Consider the following 21,220-nt stretch of genomic DNA (forward strand, 5'->3'; position numbering starts at 1 on the left):
CACTAGATTCCCCCAGATTCCTGGCTGTCATTCAGGTTGTGAATAAATGGCAGATATAATGGCCGCCAACAGTGGTGGAGTCGAATGGTCGTCCGTGATAAAACCGTTCTTGCGCGTCGACGCATCGCCGACCGGCCGCAGTGATGTGCTAGAAATATGTGCGGTGATCTTGAAAAAGTACGTACCACCAGCATGCAGCTATCAGCCGCTGTAAACGGCGCGTTTTTGTCAGCGGCGAGTGCGTTTTGACACCTTCGTGCGGCATCCGCTGACGAAAAACACGTCTATTTATATTCCGGTGCATTCTGTCGTTGCACTTCCGATTGTTTTCAAAATCGTCGAGTTTTATTAATTCTGTTTCTGTGTGTCGTAGTCAAGCCGAGATCTTGCAGCAGAAGGAAGGCCACCAGGAGTTTTTCAACGCCTTTACCGTCCTATCGGCGAATTTGATTGCGAGTAATGCTACAAACGGTGAGTGTACAAAAACAATTTCACAATATTTGCACAGATAGTGTCATACTATTAATAATAATCTTGTAAAAATATCTTGTTTTGTAGTTTCGCCGGCGCACCTGGAGGTCGTGAGCGGCGCATGCGGCGTCCTGCTGAAGTACCTCGTCGGCTCGTTGAACACTTCGGCGTTCTTCGACCCGGACGGTACGCATCCCCACGTCGAGCGTGCGCTGAAAGCAATTCGCTCGCTGTGCAGTGGTATTAATACTTTCACCTCGGCGGAGATTGATACTCTCACCGACATCATGAAGGGCGAAACGCCACCACAAACTAATCCAGCTTCAACAGGTACAAAATAAATCATAAAATTAAATATCTTATAAATAACTTGGAATATTTTTGTAGAAAAAGAGTCCAGTAACAAACAAGATGTCAAAACACGCACTGATTTATCAGCGAACATCTTCGCGCAGCTCACAATGCCGATCCGAGATGGTGACACTCTACAAGATTCTCCAGCGCAAGTATCTGGAGAATCAACAAACAGTGATCCAGCGATGGAAATCAATGTAAGTTTTATATTAAACAAAATGGTGACTTTGTTTCTATTGGATAATATTTGTTTAGCGATTATTCATCAAAGCAAATCGCGAAAGCTTGCAATCAATGCGCGCTGGTGATACCCTCGTGGATCTTTGCCTCAGCCTGCCATCAATCAAGAAAACACGGGCTAAAATCGAAGACGCGCTTGCGAACAAACCCTTCGCGTTGCCCACGAACCACTCGGAGGCAACCACGGTTCGCAACAGTCTCGCATCGACAGTCGCCGAGATAACATTAGTCTCCTCAGCGATTAATCTACCTGTCCTCGAACCGCTCACACCTACAAAACTAGAAAAACTCTGCAATCTCAGCATGTCTGTGCTGTACATCGCAGTGAATCAAGCAGCAGCCAGTTCTATTCTATCCATGGGCTCAGCGGTATCACCAAAATGCACCACGGTGCAATCACAGACCAGCCACAAAGAGGATGACTTGGATACAAACGCAGTTACACTTGTAGAAGAAGCGCTCAATCTCTACAGCTACATTGGTAATGCAATCAAGACTTCCACAAGAGCCGGAGGTCATGTACATCAGAATTATTTACTAGCTGGTGCATGGGTGTTGATTTCTGGTCTTCAAAGTCACGTCACAGCGTGTACGACAACCAGCGAAAAACCACATCTACGAGATGACAAAGGACGCAGTCCTAGTAAATCACGCGAAGCACAGAGCTCAGCTCGTTCGGGTTTGGTAAAATTCCAACATTCATTTGGTGTGTTGTCTGTTGCGTTAGCAACACGCGCTTTATTACTATTGTCAGAATTATTCGACGATTTAAACCTGGAGGTTTGCGGTGGGAATACCACCATTCCCCAGATTGACCCCGCGCCTATTTCAATCGCCGGGCAATACACAGCTTCGCAGCGTGTAGCGAAAATTCTAAACACTGCACCGCTCAATCAGTTGTTCTTTTATCTCGCGCTGGTGAGTTATAGAAAAGCGTGCACTCTGAAGCGTCATACACCCGAAGGCGATACGTTCAGCCTGAGCGATTCCACGACTTATTACTATGAAGATATGATACTCTGTTCGGATGTGAGTTCGACAGATGAAGATGATGATAGTGAACCGTTGTTGGGGCAATGGTTTGAGGAAACACTCGCACCGCCTGAGCCCAGCGAGAATAAAACCTCGCCGACGGATAATCCCGATGTGAAGACGATTCAGGGTGATAGAGGTAATTCGATTGTGCCGGAGAAAGGCGAGGCGCATGGGTTTATCACGCTGGCGACGAGTATATTTGCGTTTATGAATAAGCACTTTTTGCTCTCGAAGAGCGCCTATGTGTCGCGGTATATAAAAAGCGGGATTACAGATCAACAGATTGTGATACTCGCGGTTATTATACGGGATTTGGATAGGGAGACAGCCCGGACTGAAGTTGGTAAGTTTTTTAAACTTCATTATATTGTTTTAGTATGTTTATTTGTATTTTTTTAAATTAAATTTAGCCCTGGGACAACTCTATAGTGACTTTTCGGGTGCCCTGACACGTTATACACACAACCTGGTCACCCACCCTAGCCTCCAACCGCTGCAAGCTAGTCTTCTGAATAATCTGGGTGTCTCACCTTGGAATTCCGATGTGCCGCATGGATGGCCCCTGCAGGTTTACGCCAGAACCTTATCAGTTCTCGCACAGGTTTTATTAATGCGTCCGCAGACTGAGAAAGAAGCGTCGGTGATTAGCATCTGGCACCGGTTGGTCAATACACTCATTGAGAACGTGATCAATGTCCCGGCGGTGGTTGAAGGTGACAATGAAGACCTCAACGTGGAGCACGCACAGGTTCTGGTATATCTTTTTCATTCGTTGAACTTGATGCAGAAGAAATCGGTGGTTCTCTTGCTGGCTGGTGGTTTGTTGAGGTGTTCGGAGGTTGTTCGAGGTACCCTGCGTGATTCACAGTTGTTGCATCTGTCACGACTGCTGCTTTTGTTTGATTACATCATGAAACATCTCTATGATGCACCACAACAATTATTAGAGCAGATTTTGTTCAATTTGTTTTATTCGACGAATTTGAATACGGATAAAGAGAGCAAGGAAAATAATATGTCAAGGATGTATACGCCATGGCAATGGGCGGATACTTGTCCCAAAATCAGCCGGGAAGAGTTTACCATGAAGCCGACGTTTTATGTTTTGTCCAATTTCGAGATAAACAACCAAGATGCGCCGAAATTGGATGGTTTAGCTTGTAATTTCATCCTGGGTACACCTGATAAACTACGGTATCCTTTGTTGCTCGATGCGTTGATTGAAATTCTGACTGTGACGAATATTACTTCTGGTGGGAACGCTTCGAAGATGACAAGGCTTGGTTTATTTGCGACACAGTATTGTTTTTCAATTTGCTGGAAATTGTTGCAATTGCTACCGCCATCTACGCCATATTTGAGAGATTACAACGCGGTGAGGTTCTACCAGCAGGACCTTTATTACTGCACGCGTTAATTTGGGGACCAAGATGTGGGCATAAGAATTTCACCAGGTGGCTCAAAGACTGTCTGGTTAAACAAGGCCTTTATACGCAAAACACCGAAAGGTTAGTGAAATCTGTATCCGATGTGGTGAATACACTGAAGTATGATATTGCTACGGCGAAGAATTGTGTGATTGCGCTTACGCCCGATATTAAAAAGGGTGCTATGACGAAAGAATCCCTTCCACCATTGTGGCATTTGTATTTACTGCATGCTGTGATTGCAAAAGTGCAAGTTTCGTTACTGGACGAAGCGGAAACTAATACGGCGGATGCTAATGGCGCGACTGTGTCAGGCGCGGCGTATGTTCAAGAATTACTACCGCATGTCCTGCGACTTGCGCAAGCTATTTTGCATTGTACAAGATGGTCGCTGTTGCATAGCATGGTGGAGCAGAGTGAACCAGCTGGGAAATACACCGTGCAAGATTTCGAAGGTTTGCAAGAGGTTTTGGCGATTGCTACGAGCAAATCAAAACTTACCACTGGTTTAGTACCGGATCAAGCTACGCTTTTGCCTGCGGCGGTTAATAATGTCATACAACAGTGGCACACTGCTAGTTTGGAGGAGTGTACATGGACACCGCATTTGGGTGATATCATTGTTTCGGAGTCTTTTATCCTGAAGATTATTGACACACATATTCAGACATTATCATCGTCCAGTTATAGTTTTTCGATAAACTTGTCTCTGAAATGTCTTCTACAGAGGCTCATGAAATTCGTTTGCAATCACGCGCCGCAAATAGAAAACACCGATACGAAAAATAAAGTAATTGAGTTATTGGTTTCTACCACACTGGATGTACGCACTGAGTTTCTACAGGAGTCAGTGTCAAAGGTTTTGGAGAAGATGATTGGTGATGCTGAGACTGACGAACATCAAAAGCGCGTGTATCTACAGATTTTGGATAATACCTATAAACTTATAACGAATTACACGAATAATTTGAATGGGAATGTCAACGAAAAGATTCTGCATAATTTCCTCAAGTTCTACGAGAGACTGATTGAGAAATCTGCAGGTCGTCAAGCTTTGGAAGCGTTTTTCACCGGCGAGAAAGATTTAGTCAAGGTGTTGATGTCCGTGAGTAATCCGCAGATGTCGCAGCAGTATAGCACGAAAGTGTTGCATTTCTTCAACAAACTCTTCAACTGCGCCGAGAAGAGTTCCACCGATCCTAGTCTGAATTATTTGTGCAGTAGTATGAGTAAACTGGCGAATGTAGAAGGGGAAAAGTTGCAGACTTGGTTGAGGCATGTGATAATTGGACCAACGGCTGTACCTACTAGTCCTGAATCAACCGACATGGTGTTATCAGGACAATGGCAGGCAAGCGGAGAGACGGCGTCACCCAATGAAGAAGTTAAGAATTTAGTTCAAGAAAATAGTCAGCTATTGCAAGCGTTAACCAACTTTATTGTCAAACCCACTAGTAATGTATCTGAAGATGTGGCGGGTACCATTCTCAAGGCCCTGCTGCGTTTGGGGACTCATATTTTATCAGCACCTTTGGATGGTAGCGGATTTACTGATCTAATGGTTGTAATGACTATGTTGGCTGATGCTGGTACCGGCAGTGGGCATATCTTTTTGTTTACTGTCATATCCGAGTTGTGGTTGGATGATTGTAGAAGGTACCTTAACAAACCGGAAATCATTGAAAAACTGTGCAATGTTCCCGAGGCGGATAAAAACTGTATTATCCTAGATGCGGCTTGTTGCATGCTGGATTACATGAGTGATGTGATTAATGGTATCCTCAGTCATCAAAAGGTGCCACTTCAACGTCCGCTTAGCCCCGCATGGGAAAACGAAACACCATTGGATCAAGACCCTGAAATGTTAGAGGAGATTAATGATGAAGAAGATAGTGGCGAGGAGTCTGATGAAGATTCACTATGTAACAAACTGTGTACTTTTACGATCACACAGAAAGAGTTTATGAACCAACATTGGTACCATTGTCACACCTGCAAGATGTTAGATGGTGTTGGTGTTTGTTCAATATGCGCAAGAGTCTGCCATAAGGGACATGATGTGACCTATGCGAAATATGGTAACTTTTTCTGTGATTGCGGAGCTAAAGAAGACGGCTCTTGTCAGGCGTTGGTAAAACGCAGCCCGCAATCATTAGAGACCAACGCGATTAATGCGGTTGCAAATACAAGTCTTGGATATATCGCTGGAGAGGAAAGTCTTACTAGTTCCATGCGTAAAAAAGAAGCTTTGCTTACAAAGGAAAGACCAGATATCTACATTAAACGTGAACGGAAAAAGAATACCATCGTGAAGAGATTAGAAGGATCCCAGGAACTTATCCTGAAGTATTTAGGAAAGACTACTGTTCCGGGGATTTTATTAGACATGCTGCAGAATATCCTACCAGCAATTGAAATGTCCTGTAAGAGAAACTCATCTGTTGGGTGTTATTCCCGCGCGATGAAAGCCCTGCAGAATCTACACAGCCCCGATAAAAAGTTCCAGACAACTGATCAATTGATGGTACCCACGTTGGGGTCACAAGAAGGCGCGTTTGAGAATGTCCGCATGAGTTATGCGGGTGAGCAAGGTCAAACTATCAGACAATTACTATCCGCGCATATGATTCGACGTGTTACCATGTGTTGTATGTCATCCCCACATGGTAAACGCCAACAATTGGCTGTGGCACATGAAAAAGGAAAGATATCCGTGCTGCAGTTATCCGCGCTGTTGAAACAAGCGGATTCTTCTACGAGGAAATTAACCCTGACAAGATTGGCCTCTGCGCCTATACCCTTCACAGTATTATCCCTCACTAGTAATTTGTGCAATGAAGATTACCTGGCGGTTTGTGGTCTTAAGGATTGTCACGTTTTGACCTTTAATTCAAGCGGGGCTGTGATGGATCACCTTGTGTTGCATCCTCAATTAGCTTCGGGGAATTTTATCATTAAGGCAATATGGCTGCCGGGGTCTCAGACTAAATTAGCGTTGATTACGCCTGATTTTGTTAAGATCTATGACCTGGCCAAGGATGCACTTAGTCCACAGTACTATTTCCTGGTACCCAGTGGTAAAATAAGAGATTGTACATTTATGTACGATGATGGCAAGTATAATATTCTCCTGATGTCGTCTCCAGGACATATATACACAGAAGCTCTAAATGAGGAAAGTTCTGCGAAACATGGCAGCTTTTACGTTACCAATACCCTAGAGGTGTTCCATCTGGATGTCACGGATGTAAATGGACAAGTTGCTGGTGGTGGAGTGTCCATTTACTACTCTCACACTTTAGGCTTGCTGTTTTATTCATACGCGCAAGGGAAGAGTTTTGTTTCCCCCGTTACACCCAATAATAATTGCCTGGCTGTGGTGTTCCCGGTAACACTCACATCGTCATCGAAGAGTAATGGCGGGAAATCACCCGCCCCACAACCTCTGTGTCAATGGACAGAGATACCTAACCATCCCGGATTGATTTGTGCTGTGATGCAGTCCAGTAACAACCCGGTTGTGCTTATGCTAAGACCTGACACGCTTTCTATCCAGGAAGTCAAAGTTACCCGAGTAAATCTAAGATTATGGACATGGTTGCCATCAGGCATCATTCTGGACAAGAACAACGCACCACACTGATTTTACTTTGTGAAGATGGTAGTCTGAAGATCTACATGGCTAATATGGACCAGACTGGGTATTGGATGTCACCCAGTGTGCAAACATCTGTAAATGTTACAACTGTAGTCAAGCCAAGGAAGAAGAAGGTTGTAAAAACTGGTAAAACACCAAGTTCTGTTACGTTCCCAGTGGATTTCTTTGAACATTGTAATCCTATGAACGATGTGGAGATTGGCGGTAATGACTTGCTGCAGATTTACAATGTAGGACAGTTGAAACATAGACTGAACACGAATGGTTTGTTTGTGGTTTGTACCAAAGCTCTCGGGTTTTCCGTGGAGATTACAAACCCAGATAATAATCAAGTTATGACTGGGATACGTGTGCTGATGGGTACCCAGGACCCACAAAGGTCACCAACGTTTATTGAAATCTTCGGACGGATTATTACAACGACCACAACACGGAGTAGATGGTTTGATATACCATTTTCAAGGGAGGAGAGTCTACAGGCTGATAAAAAGATAACCATTATGTTTGGACCTTCGCAGGACCCTGAAACGGTTACTGTTTTGGAGAGTTTGAAAATTTACGGGAAACCTAAGGATGCTTTCGGATGGCCTGAAGAACACGATGACAGTTTAGCTCCGAGTGGACCTAGTGTTGCCAGTAACAACGCCGCGACATCAGGGGATAATCCCGAAGGAGGAAGTGCTTCTAATTGTGTACCCAACACAAAACTTGATAAATTTGTCGGAGGTTGTCTGGATGTCCTTGATGGTAGTTTCTGTTTGAATACCAGCGATGAAAAAATGACAGCGCATAAATCCGCGTCGAATACTGTTGCGACACAGTTGCTTACCATGCCTACACCACCAGTGCTTCAAATGCACGCGACATCTTTACTTTCTTCGTTATACTCCTCCACGGCAGCTTATCATATGTACAAGGACCATGAACTCCTGCAACATGTCCTGGCTAGTCTCAAAACAATGAATGAGATTGATATTACCAAGAATAAGAATGACCTCGATGCGGAGAGTTATTATCGTTTGGTGATGATTGTCCGCGGGATTGCTGTTAGTCGTCCACAGAATTTGGTCAAGTTTACCGACTCCCACACTTCAATACAAGATGTTATCTTGGATGATCCCTTGGATGTACAAACACCTAAGTCTAATAAGAATCAGCATTTATTACTGCAGTTGATGGATGTTTTGTGGGTGTTACACTCGTTGAATCCGGAAAATTCAAATCTGGCGCCAGTGGTGGTTCCTGGGTTGAAGCATACCGAACAGGTGGTGTATGCGTTGGTTGAGATTGTCCACGCGTTTAATAGTTGCGACACTTATAGCAATATTACAATTGCAGTGTATCTGCAGTTGTTGCTGTGTGATGATCCTGTGATTGCATTTAGTGCCAAGCACGCGTTGAGCAGAGTGTTGAAACCTAAGAGTAAACGCCGGAGGGTGTTTATTCCTAGTCCACCAAACTGTGTAACACCACCAGCTACAAAGTCTGAAGAAGAAAAACTACCGACTACTTCAAATCAAGAGCAACGGCAAGCCTTGGAAGCTATTCAGATGCTGCAAAGACAACAACAACAAGCGCAAGGTCAAGCTGAAGGTGAGAATCATAATGTTAACCCATTGGAAGCGTTCCTGGGTGGAGGAGGAGTTTTCCAACCTTTGTTGGATATGACCCTGGATGCGGATGATGATGACACCATGGTTGAATTGGCCATAGCGTTGAGTTTACAAGAACATGAATTGGGTGATGAGCAAGCCCAACAGCAAGCTTTGCATACTCTTCAGGCCCTCGAAGCGCCTTTAGAACAAGTTGTGCAGGAGGTTCAACATGCTCAGGAAGCTGGGCATTTTAGTGATACTACTGCTTCCGCTGGTGGGTCAGATGATGAAGGTAGTACTGCTGCTACAGATGGTTCTACACTAAGGACATCTCCCGCTGAACAAGGTGGTAGTGGTGCTGGGTCGGAAAGTGGTGGTAGTGGCGTGGAGAGTATTACTGGTGAACAAAACGTTTCTGGACGCAGTTCTACGTATGGTGATAATGCCCAGGAAAGTGCAGCTAATAAACCAGAGGCTACCACGTCACATGCCGGTGCTCAGCAAGAACAAGAACCTGAAGTTGACACAGAACACGAACAAGAGTCAGAGAATAGCAGCAGGTTACATATTCTACGTCTGCAATTGTTGGAACGACTGGTAGAATACCTGCCTAAACTTAGAAATGTTACTGGAGTTAGGGCGATACCTTTCTTCCAAGTCATTCTACAACTCACAAATGACCTCGATGGACATCTAGAAAGAGATAAGGCGTGTCTCAATGCTCTGCTGCATGCGATCGTAGTAGAATTACAGATTACTAAACCCAATTTGGAGAATATTTGCGAAAGGAATAATCAGCGAGAAGTACAACTAGTCATTATGCGATTGTTGAGTGTCCTCATGACAAAATGGAAAGCTTCATCAAATAGTAAACCGGTTCCAGGGGATAATAGTTCCTTTGTTGCTTCAACATCAGCTACGGTTCTCTTAAAGGCGGACTTTATTACTTACTGCCTCAAATTATTACAATCTTTGTTGGATTATTGGAAGGAAACTAAAGCAGATGACGCTAGTAGTTCTATAACTGGTAATCTCCTCAAGGTGCAGCAACATCATTCTCCACCTGATATGTCTCCGATATTCTTAAAACAATTTGTTAAAGGTATGCAATTAATATTTTTTTATCCACAATTTGTTTTTACTTATAATTTTTGTTTCTAGGACATGCTTCAGATATATTCTACATCTATCCACAATTACTTACCGAAATGGCGTTGCGTCTTCCCTATCAAGTACACAAACATTCTGAAATTGTGGAACCTATCAGCGCTGCGTTTGAAACCGCATGGTTTAAATATCTCTGTGAATATATGATGTTTACTCAGGTGACATCGATTCGGAGACTTGTACGTAAATTATTGCTGTTTATTTGTGGCAGTAAGGACAAGTACAGACAGTTGAGGGATATTCACGCTTTGAATGCACATATGAAGGTATGAAAAGCATTTCGTCGACATATGTTTAGAGGAAAAAAAGATTAACATTATTTTATTCTACAGGCTGTAAAGCAATGCTGCATAAAGGGCGGTTTTGATGCCAGTTTGTCCTATCAGCATGCCATGTCACTCCCGTACGATACTCTGGTTGAAATGGTGGAACACTTAAAAGCGTGTCTCGAAATCGCTACTAGTCGTGTTGGAAATTGGCAGAAATTCTGTATTTGTCACAATGATGTCCTGCCATCGTTGTACCAAGTCAGCTGCATACTAGATGAAGGTAAGCGACTTATTTTCAGATCAGTTTTTGTAAAGAAAAGTTTGTTTCTATCAGGTCGTAGTCAATGGGTGGTGTATAGTGTGGTTAAAACTAGAGGCATGAAAAATCAAGGTCTATTTTTTGTTTTATTTAAATTTATTTTCAATTCAATAGTTACAATATATGATTATGTATTAAATAGGCGTGGCTCCGACCATTCTCCAACTGTTGAACTGCGCCATTGTGATGCAGAACACTACCAAGAAGCAAGAGACATCTTCAAAGTCGACTGCGAGGAAAGAGCGCGAGAAATCTGATGATTCTGTGGCTGAAGCGGCTTTCGAGGAAGCTTCATGCATTGCATTGGTCGAACAGATTAATCAACATGTTCCTGCCGAGGTACTTGCACGTTTTATTCGTACATTTATTCTGGAGACCAACAACAGTACTCTGCGTTGGCAAGCGCACAGTTTGGTCTTTTCTTTGTATAAAAACTCCAAATTGAAGCAGAAGAAATCACTTCTGGAGTTATTATGGCAACTGTGGCCTCTTCTACCGACTTATGGCCGCAAAGCAGCGCAGTTTGTTGATTTGCTGGGGTATGTCTCGCTGAAAATGAGCCAGAATCCGGATTCTTCTGTTAAGATTTCCGCGTATGTTGATAAAGCGGTGGATGTCCTGCGTACACAAAACGAATTGTTATCGCATCATCCAAATGCTAATCTGTATGCTCACATGAGTCAATATGTCGAACTGGATGGGTACTACCTCGAGTCAGATCCTTGTTTGGTATGTAACAATCCCGAGGTACCCATGTCTACGATCAAGTTGAGTTCAATCAAAGTCGATTCAAAGTTTACCACAACAACGCAGATTGTAAAGTTATTAAGCTCACATACCATCAGTCGGATTACAATCAGAATCGGGGATTTAAAACGGACCAAAATGGTCCGGACTGTTTACATCTACTACACAAATCGAAGTGTACAGGCAGTGGTTGAACTGAAAAACAAATCAGCGTTGTGGCATCGCGCTAAGAAAGTGAGTCTGCAGTCGGGACAAACTGAGGTGAAGATTGAATTCCCTCTGCCGATTGTCGCGTGCAATTTGATGATTCATTACGCTGACTTTTATGAGAATATCCAAGCGTCTAGTGAGACCCTACAATGTCCCCGATGTAGTGCAGCTGTACCGGCGAATCCAGGCGTGTGTTCAAACTGTGGTGAGAACGTTTTTCAATGTCATAAATGCCGCGCCATTAACTACGATGAAAAAGATCCCTTCTTGTGTCACGCGTGCGGTTTTTGCAAGTATGCAAAGTTTGATTTCACACTGCAGGCGAAGCCTTGCTGTGCGGTGGAACCTATAGAAAACGATGAAGATCGAAAAAAGATGGTGTCGAGTATTAACACACTTCTAGAGAAAGCGGATAGAGTGTACAAACAACTGATGGGAAATAAACCTTCATTGGAGTTGTTGGTTGTGAAGGTGACTGAACAAAAGTCTGAGAAGAGAACTGAGGAACCAACGGTGGTACCTGTGACGGCTGCGTCGGTTGTAGCAGGTGCGATACCCACATCATCGCAGGTTAAAGTCAACAAAACTATACAGATGATTGCGCAGCAGTATTGCAACGAATGTAAGACTTCCTTTGAAGAATTGAGTAAGATTATTCAGAAAGTATTGGTCTCTCGAAAGGAACTGGTTGCGTATGATAGAAAACATAGAGATTCTGAGATGTCACCAACTTTGGGTACTTCCCAAGTGTTGGAGTTACCAGCGAATGCATCATGTGCCATCACACGTTGTTACGGCTGTGCAACAGCTGCCACCGAACATTGTTTGACTTTATTGCGAGCTCTGGCGATTAATACCACGCTCAGACAAGTGTTGTGCACCAAGGGTTTAATTCAGGAACTCTTGGCTAACAATTTACGTAAGGGTAGCGTACAGATACAAGAAGAAGTAAGACAATTACTGTGTATTCTCAGTAAAGAGAATTCCGAGGCCACTGAAGAGCTCTGTAATTTAATAACGGAAAGAGTCACTTTGGGTCTAAGTGGTCAGACTGGTAATTTGGGTGTGAGGCATGAAATTGCTCTCTTGGCGTCACTCCAACAGATCCACGATGATTGTTGGGAGACTCGTTTGCGGTCATTAGTCAGCATCTTCTTGAAAGCATGCGAAGACGCTAAGAGTCCCATGGTCATCGAGGCTATCATCTTACCATGTCTGCAGATATGGCATAGCATCTGTAAACCTAAAACAGCCGATTCTTTCAACACTACTCTGGCTAAGAAGTTAAAAGATAAAATCAACAATAAACAGACTACTGTTGTTCGTAGTGAGTATGAAACTATCCCGATTGATGCATACAAATGGGTGAACAAGGACCCACAGGTGTCTTATGCTGCCTGGAGAGCCAAACAACCAACCAAAAAAGAAAACACTCCGTTACCCACCAATAAAGAAGATGTCAGGAAGTTATATCTTAGTGAAAAGTATGGAAACCGATGGAGGCGGAGAGTGTTAAAACTTTCCGATCCGGAAGACATGGACCTTTGCGATGATTCATGGGTGAAGACTGTTCTGTTTAACCCGTCATCTCGCAGCGCCCGACAAATCACCTGCTTTATTCTAGAACACTGCTGCAGTAATTACACCCGAAAGAAACAAGTTATCAATATGTTGATTAAATACTTGCATGAACTAAGTGTAGCTGGTGAGAATGCCGCGGAGTATATAGATTTGTTCTCCAACTTTTTGGTGCAAGACGCATGGACGCAATATTTGGCGATTAATGGCGTCATGTTGACCATCGCGGATCTCATCACGAAAGAAATCGAACAACTGCATCGCCTGGAAGAGACTACATTAACATCAGATCTTACCCAAGGTTACGCTTTGAATCAACTCACGGAGATATTGATTGCGTTCTTTGATGATGCAGCTATTCGGAGACAATATAAAAGTCGTCTGGTTGGCGCTGTATTAAATGGTTATTTATCTCTGAGAAGATTGGTTGTACAGCGAACTAGATTAATCGATGATTCACAAGAGAGGCTGCTGGATATTCTTGAAGATATCACAACAGGTACAGATGAAGAAACGCGGGCTTTTATGTGTGTCTGCATGGAGACTGTGGAGAAATGCGCATTGAGGGATGTTTTAACTCCAGTATTCATATTTGAGAGATTATGTTCTATTATTTACCCCGAGGAGAATGACATTGGGGAATTTTTCTTGACTTTGGAAAAAGATGCACAACAGGAGGACTTTTTACAAGGTAGAATGTTGGGTAATCCGTATTCGTGCAATGAGGCTGGCTTGGGACCACTTATGCGCGATGTGAAGAACAAGATTTGCCAGGATTGTGAATTGGTTGCGCTGCTTGAGGATGACAACGGAATGGAACTGCTTGTAAACAACAAGATTATGAGTTTAGACTTGCCTGTGAAGGATGTGTATAAAAAAGTCTGGCTAGCTGAAGGTGGTGAGGTGGAATCAATGCGGGTGATTTATAGAATGCGTGGGTTACTCGGCGATGCAACTGAAGAGTTTGTTGAGACACTGAATAATAAATCACAAGCTGCGGTTGATAACGAAGAAGTTTATAAAATGGCGAATGTACTGGCTGAGTGCGGTGGGTTGAAGATTATGGTCAAGAGACTTGGAGCTATTCAAAATGTATGGAGGGCGAAGAGTTTACTGCAGGTTTTATTGAAGTTGTTTAGACTGAGTGTAAAAGTAGTCAAGGTGCAGGAGATTCTCACGCAACCGGAAGTGGGCGCCATGAGTGTCTTCCTTCGTACTCTACAGTTGTGTTTGGAGGGTGAACCCGATGCTAGTCAGGCGGCTGTTACCGAACAACTCCTCGACATTATGGAGACTATCCTCGCGCGTGCAACCAGCAAAACCTTGGAGTCTTTCAATGAGTTTGCACAGACTTTCGGAGGACCTGAATATGTCCAGAGTTTGCTCAGCTGCACGAATCATTCGAGTGTGAGGAACAATCAAGCTGTACTCATGCATCTAACACGCGTGCTTGCTGCGTTGGTGTATGGCTGTGAGGATAAGATGGACTTGCTCCTGAATCACTTCAAACCAATTCTGAATTTCAACAAGTATGATGTTGAACATACGACGGATGACCAACAGAAGTTGGAGATGTTTTGTGTGTTGACTGAGGGAATAGAGAAGAATGCGATTGGGAATACTCTGAAAGATTACATCAATGAACTTGGAGTGGTTGAGGATGCCCTGGAGTATATTACCATGCATGCCCCATGTGTGAAACCCACTCTACTAAGGACTGATAGCGATGAGTTGAAGGAATTCATCTCTAAACCCGCACTGAAGTATATTCTACGGTTTCTCACTGGAATGGCGCATTCCCATGAGAATACACAGGTTGCAGTGTCGCAGGAAGATACCATACCGATTATTCATCGTTTGGAACAGGTTTCTAGCGATGAACATGTTGGATCTCTCGCGGAGAATCTTCTGGAAGCTTTAAGGACCAACCCCCAGGTTGCTACAAAGATTGAAGAGGTGAGGGACTTTACCAGGTCAGAGAAGAAACGTCTTGCTATGGCTATGAGAGAGAAACAACTTGGGCAGCTTGGTATGCGTACTAACGACAAGGGTCAAGTAACAGCAAAATCAACAATCTTACAACAGATGGAAGAACTGGGTGAGGAGACTGGGTTGGTTTGTTGTATATGTCGTGAAGGGTACAAGTATCAACCAACGAAGGTCCTGGCAATCTATACGTTTACTAAAAGATGTAATGTTGAAGAATTTGAAGCCAAACCCCGAAAAACGATTGGGTATAATACTGTAACACATTTTAACATTGTCCACGTTGATTGTCACATGAGTGCGGTGAGATTAGCGCGAGCTAGGGACGAATGGGAGTCTGCTGCGTTACAGAATGCGAATACCAAGTGTAATGGTCTGTTACCACTTTGGGGACCGCATGTGCCAGAATCTGCGTTTGCTAGTTGCCTCGCCAGACACAACACCTACCTGCAGGAGAGTACTAATCTGAGGGATATTGGTCATGCCAGTACTGTGCATGATCTCAAACTCTTGTTGATGAGGTTTGCGCATGAGAAGAGTTTCCATGAGGATACGGGTGGTGGTGGCCCGCAGAGCAACATGCACATGGTGCCGTATTTGATTCATATGGCTCTGTATGTCATTAACACGTAAGTTATTTATTTATTTCTATTTTTTATTTAAAATGGTTAAATAATTTTATTTAATTTTATTTTATAGAACTCGTGTGAGTAAGAAGGAAGAAGGCAACCTCAGCACCTATTTGGAACAGTCCACCATCGAAAAATGGATAGAATCATCTTATGACTCGGATGGACCGTTGTATTGGACCACAATGTCCGTGTTGTTGCACTCGACGGCTAAGTGGAATGGTAATCGACTGTCGCATTTGCATAGACTCTTGGTTGCGGCGCACGTACGCAGCGCGCATCCTTCTGGTCCAGTGAAGAACATCGCCGATAAGAACGCTAAGGATTACGGCGTTTACAAACCTTATCTGGTGTTGTTTGGCATTGTTGATGGTATTTATAGGTACTTCTTTAAGTATGTGTCGGGACCGGATGATCAGTGGTCTAGCAACCTGGCGGATTATATCCGGCATAACGATGAAGTGCTCCTCAAAGGCTCGGAACGTCTGTTGGGTTATTATGTGGACGAGCTGCTTCCGTGCGCATCTTTTGCTGAGTTTTGTGATGTTTGTGGTGAGTTTTGTTGTTTTTGGGGTTGTTGTGAATTTGATTTTATTGTTTTTTTTTTCTGATTGCAGGTCTTTTGGAGCTGATCGACGATCCCGATAGTTACATTTGCAATCTTTTAAAAGGTACATAAATTTACGCGTTGTAGTCTCATTGAACATATTAATTAAGAATTAAATATGCTGTACAATAAAAGTATTTAAAATTGATTCTTTGAAGATAGGTCCTAGAGGGCGCTGCTCTTTTATATCTACGAGTTACCAGTATAAAATGTTGGGGGATGGGTGTAGGGTTTATGTTGATGTGTTTGCGCATTTATACAGAGATCAGCAGGTTGTACTTTGGTGCCTTGTATTCCCCCTCGATTTTCCCGTTCTGTGATTGGCTTATGACTGACTTAATTTGTGACGTAGATTGTGATCCACCAATACCGTGCACTTTGAACATGTTATATATTTCAAAATTGTTAAGATCATAGAAGGCGCAGTAGAAAAAAAAGTTTTGTTTCGCAAACATCATTAGCGTTAATCGAAATTGCAACTTATTCAGCTCTTCCTTCCTTCGCAACCATCCGTGAGTACGCGCACGTATAAAATCCTAACGTCTATCTTCGAGTCGAACAGAGTGCAGTGAAAAATTGTCAAATTTTAAAGGTTATCATCAACGCTCAATTGTTCCCCCCAAAACCTGCTTTCTGCGTGCATAGAATTTCGTGTAACCTGTTGTTCCTCTGTTTACTACTAAAAAACCACTCTGCTGATCACACATTTTTATTAAATAAGACGACGCACTTCTTTGTTGGAACTCTCATAACCTCCAGAGCAAAATGAATTCGTAAGTACACGACTTATTGTTTAGCTATGTGCTTATAAATGTTTAATTCCTATATTTGAATTGATAGTGAAGCATACCAAGAGGGCTATGTTACTTGTCCGTATAATCCTTCGCACCGTCTGCTGAAACATCGCTTTATTACTCACTTGGTAAAATGTCGTCGCAATCATCCGGATTCTCCATCTGCGGTGTGTGCATTCAATTCAAGTCATATTGTTCCTGCACCCGAATTGAAAGTAAGAAGTAAACACTCTGCTAGTATTTCAAATAATTTTATGTTTTATTTGTTAGTATCACATGGACAATTGCCCTGACCGTCATCAAATTGATCGCGTTGTTACCGAAGCTGAAGGCAACACTCATAGAATTGAGATTAACTTTGCAGATGATAGTTCTTGGGACAATGGAGAAAACTGGGATCAAGTATGTTATTTATTTATCAATTTTTTACTCCTCTTTGTAACATTTTAAAATATTTCCAGGAGAATACACCATGTTACAACCCTGCGGAATACTGCGAGAATAAAATGATTCTGCGTCGTTTGGATATTGCTTCGAAAGCACAGCGTCGTGATTGGCACCAGGCTGAACGCCGCCGCTTCCAAGAGATCGATTCGTCTCAACCTGCAGCGACCCAACGAGCCGAGAATATTCGGTCAAAGCCTCAAGTTGCACAAGTGCGGCAACCAAAAGAGGAAATGCCTGCGGTGATTACGTCGCAAATGAGAGCGTTGACCACTTCTGCTCAAACAGACGCCACGCTTACAGCACCTCCGTTGTCGGAGATTTTAACATCTGCTCGTGCTCCAGGTGAACCAAAGTAAGAAAAAATATAGGATTTACATTGCAGAAATCTGTAATTTGTTCATGATATTTTCCAGGAACAACGAAGAAAAGTGGGAACATGTACGAGTGCGTGGACGGGGCCGTGGTGTAAGAAAAAACAAAAATTAACCTTGTTTTGAACCAGATTTTTATTTTTTTAATTGAAATTTTAAGTTACCAATTAATTGATATTTGAGGAGACATAACTTGAATTTTTTATGCATTTTATTCATTGAGAAGGAAATTTACACTTGATAAATTTCATAGAGTATATTTTTATGAATATAGTCATTATATTAATCGAAGAAGACGCTACCACGGAATAAATTATACGTGCCTTATTCTATATAATGTTTATTTGCTTCGTTTTTTCGTGTTGAAAGATGAAGAACCGAGCTTGGCGAAGGTATCGCCAACAACTGCCGTTGTCAAAATCGGTAGAGTGCTTGTTCCGTCTTCTGAGACTTCTCCAAATCTAAAAACGTTTAGTAGAATTTTGTTTACATGTATTCTATTTAATGTTCATTACTTGTCTTCCAGAGTGTGTAGTAATTGAAAGCCTTCTTGAAGAGAAGCGTAGCCTGCTTTGCCTTCGACATTCGGATGCATTTGCACCTCGATGACTTCCTCCTCTTCTTCTTTAATGATACCAACGTATCTAAGTATAGAATAATTAATTAGTGTAGTGAATATTTAGCTTTACTTGTTTAATTACTGGTTGTTCTCATCAATGCTTTCATCTTCTTCTTCTTGCTTCGGCTGTAGCAATTTCTGATAACAATCGACGAGCTCCTGACAACGTTTGTGCAGCACTGTGGTGTACTTCAACACTCTGTTTTGGTAATAATCGTGTATTCCTTGATATCCTAAACCAATTTCTGTTAGAACTCCTTCTGCATAATCCTAAAATCACAATTACTTTGCAAATAGGGATTTGTAACTTTGTGTGGTGGTAAATATTCCTTACTGGGAATTCCTTTCCAGGTTCATGTGTTTCCTTGTGCAAGTCATGTGCAACTTTCATTTTGTAGCTGATTTTCCTAAGAAAATCTTCCAGAACTTCTGTCATCAACAGTAAAACGTCATTGTGTGTGGCTAAAATGCAGGTAATTGTTATTCCTGTTGAGATTTATGATTCGTTGTGTTGTCACTTACTTTCATATCCAATATGAGCAAACATGGTAGCTACAGATTGCATTAAAACAGATTTGGCAACTGCATGACTTAGTTCTGGATGATTTACCGGTTTACCCTCAGTAAAATCTGTTTTAACCTTAGGAATAAAATTCAGATTGTTTGGCACATGTTTGTAGTAGATCTCTGGTGGTTCAGGTATTTTTGGTGTGCCTTCTTCTGATTGTAGAATTGTCAGATTGGAATCAATGGTTAGCTCAGCTAGTTGGATCTGTTCAGTCATCTCTGCAGCAAACTTGTGCAGTGTAATGGCATACATCATTATGGGGTCCATTGAATTTAAACTTAAAATATATACGGATTAAACATTTGGTATTTGATTGTACAATATGATAGAGTTTAATTTATTTACGTTATGTGCTCGACGCGATGGTCATCATCTTCATTGTCTGAGTCAAACTCTGACAAACAGAAATTGTTCATGGAGCGTTCGATGTCGGCCGTAACGTCGGGCACGTAATTTGATTTTGGATCTTCGATTTCTCCCCATAATTTATTAGGTGTACTCATTTTTAAGGAGTATAGAATGTTGAGATGTTATTTACAGATTCAGCTGTTCAGAGGTTATGATCATTTTTAAATTTAAACGTTCAAATGAACGGATGAAAGAATGTTGTAGGTTTGTAATAATAATGTGAAAATATTATATTTCAAGTATTGATATTCTTTATTAAATTATTTTTGTATCATCTTTATGCATTGAATGTCTTATTTTTGTTTGTTTTGTGGGTATAGTACATATAATATAGTTGAACGTGACCTAGTATTTGCATTGCGTGTTTTGAAATTCTTATCACTTTTATACCTGCATTTGCAGCGTTCACGTTGCTTCTTTCTCCTGCTTAGTATGGCTTGCGTAGCTGTGCGGTGTGGTGCGCAAGTGTTCTGTTTGCCAGTCGATCTTCATGGCAAGTTTTCGCGTTTCTTGAGATATTAATTCGGTAGTAATTTGTAACGGTTGGCAATGAACGGTATTTTCTAAGAACAGGTGGTTGTGTCCTTCAGCAAATGGATTGCGGAGTGTGGAACCCAGAATTGTGTGGCTTTATTCACATGTGTCCCGACGGCAACCCCTATAATTAGTAGAAATTTGTTTGTTTCCCATGTGTGGAAAGAGGATTGTCAGCAAAGGCAATAAAGTGAGTAGAATCAATTCTATTTACAATTATCATGTAATGTATCAAATTTGTTTGTCCATGAGGTGGCTGCAATAACTGTTATCTCATTCATGTTGCCTTAGTGTATATAATTTCACTATACTATGTAAAGTCATTTTATTATGTTCTCGCGTGAATTCCGTTGATCGCCGGCCGTCGCATGTCGTCCGTTGGCTACGAATAAGTTATCAATTTGCACCTATTGTCAGGAACAGTGAATACATAGAATACAAAATAATTTATTATCATGTAATAGTCTATATGTATATTACCTATTAATGTATGTGTCTCAATAAAATATTATTTAAAGTAATGTTGCATATAAGAGCATATTTATTTTTGTATCCTCTTTGTCGTTTCCAGAAGTAGTTATAAAAGTTATATGTGGCTGCAGGTGTTTGTATGATGGCTATACAATGTTGTTGTTTTTAAAAATGTGAGAAAAACAACAACATTTATACCAGAAACGAATAAGATTTGATAAGTAAGCGTTCTGGCTCAGGTGGCATGTGCATATGCTAGCATGCACGAGGTTCATGGATCGAATCTCAGTTGTAGAAGGTAATTTTATTAAATAATAAGAAATTTACGAAATGAGGGTTGCATACCACAAAAATTCAAGATTCAAATGTTAGAAATAACTTGAAAAGCAGAGTACGACGAAGCAACAGTAAGAATAAGTAGAAGAGATGGTGGAGGAGTAAGGAAAAAGAGGAGTAAGTAGAGAGAGCAGAAAGAAGAGGATAGGAGAAACAAGAAGAGAAGAGAATAGAGAAGAGAGTACAGGAAGAAAAGAGAAATAGGGGTGACAGAATTTTTAAATTTTTTGGCACGTGTCGTTATAAGACAGTCACAGGTCACAGGCCCACTGCTTCGATGCCTCCATTGCTCCCGGCCCAACCTACAGCTACGATGTCTCTGCGCTTCATCCCCGGAATTATCAGGCATATCAACAATTTTTATGGTGGGGATCATCCCC

The 21,220-nt window shown here is 42.0% G+C and overlaps 3 protein-coding genes across 3 annotated transcripts; 2 read left to right on the forward strand and 1 right to left on the reverse strand.

Moving 5' to 3' along the window:
- The first annotated feature begins 46 nt into the window (after window positions 1–46).
- LOC135791102 (E3 ubiquitin-protein ligase UBR4-like) lies at window positions 47–16,440 on the forward strand. Its single transcript, XM_065301422.1, is given in 13 exon segments — window positions 47–177; window positions 374–471; window positions 559–801; window positions 859–1,022; window positions 1,081–2,443; window positions 2,511–3,455; window positions 3,458–7,093; window positions 7,096–9,882; window positions 9,942–10,213; window positions 10,280–10,496; window positions 10,678–15,685; window positions 15,756–16,237; window positions 16,303–16,440. Coding segments are annotated over 13 exon segments (15,408 nt in total). The 3' UTR covers window positions 16,365–16,440.
- Window positions 16,441–16,582: 142 nt separating this feature from the next.
- LOC135791106 (gametocyte-specific factor 1 homolog) lies at window positions 16,583–18,241 on the forward strand. Its single transcript, XM_065301425.1, has 5 exons — window positions 16,583–17,065; window positions 17,133–17,301; window positions 17,357–17,488; window positions 17,548–17,885; window positions 17,947–18,241. The coding sequence occupies exons 1-5, from the start codon at window positions 17,058–17,060 to the stop codon at window positions 18,017–18,019; spliced, it is 720 nt and encodes a 239-aa protein (XP_065157497.1). The 5' UTR covers window positions 16,583–17,057; the 3' UTR covers window positions 18,020–18,241.
- LOC135791105 (STAGA complex 65 subunit gamma-like) lies at window positions 18,098–19,672 on the reverse strand. The gene is made up of 6 exons (XM_065301424.1): window positions 19,437–19,672; window positions 19,046–19,368; window positions 18,858–18,985; window positions 18,606–18,793; window positions 18,420–18,548; window positions 18,098–18,365 (listed from the first exon to the last, which is right to left on the reverse strand). The coding sequence occupies exons 1-6, from the start codon at window positions 19,592–19,594 to the stop codon at window positions 18,245–18,247; spliced, it is 1,047 nt and encodes a 348-aa protein (XP_065157496.1). The 5' UTR covers window positions 19,595–19,672; the 3' UTR covers window positions 18,098–18,244.
- Window positions 19,673–21,220: the final 1,548 nt, after the last annotated feature.

Source organism: Atheta coriaria, unplaced genomic scaffold, assembly GCF_025399875.1.
Source record: "Atheta coriaria isolate IRGN ID8LTWV9N9 unplaced genomic scaffold, Caltech_Dcor_3.1 hic_scaffold_4_pilon, whole genome shotgun sequence".
Classification (NCBI taxonomy): domain Eukaryota; kingdom Metazoa; phylum Arthropoda; class Insecta; order Coleoptera; family Staphylinidae; genus Dalotia; species Dalotia coriaria.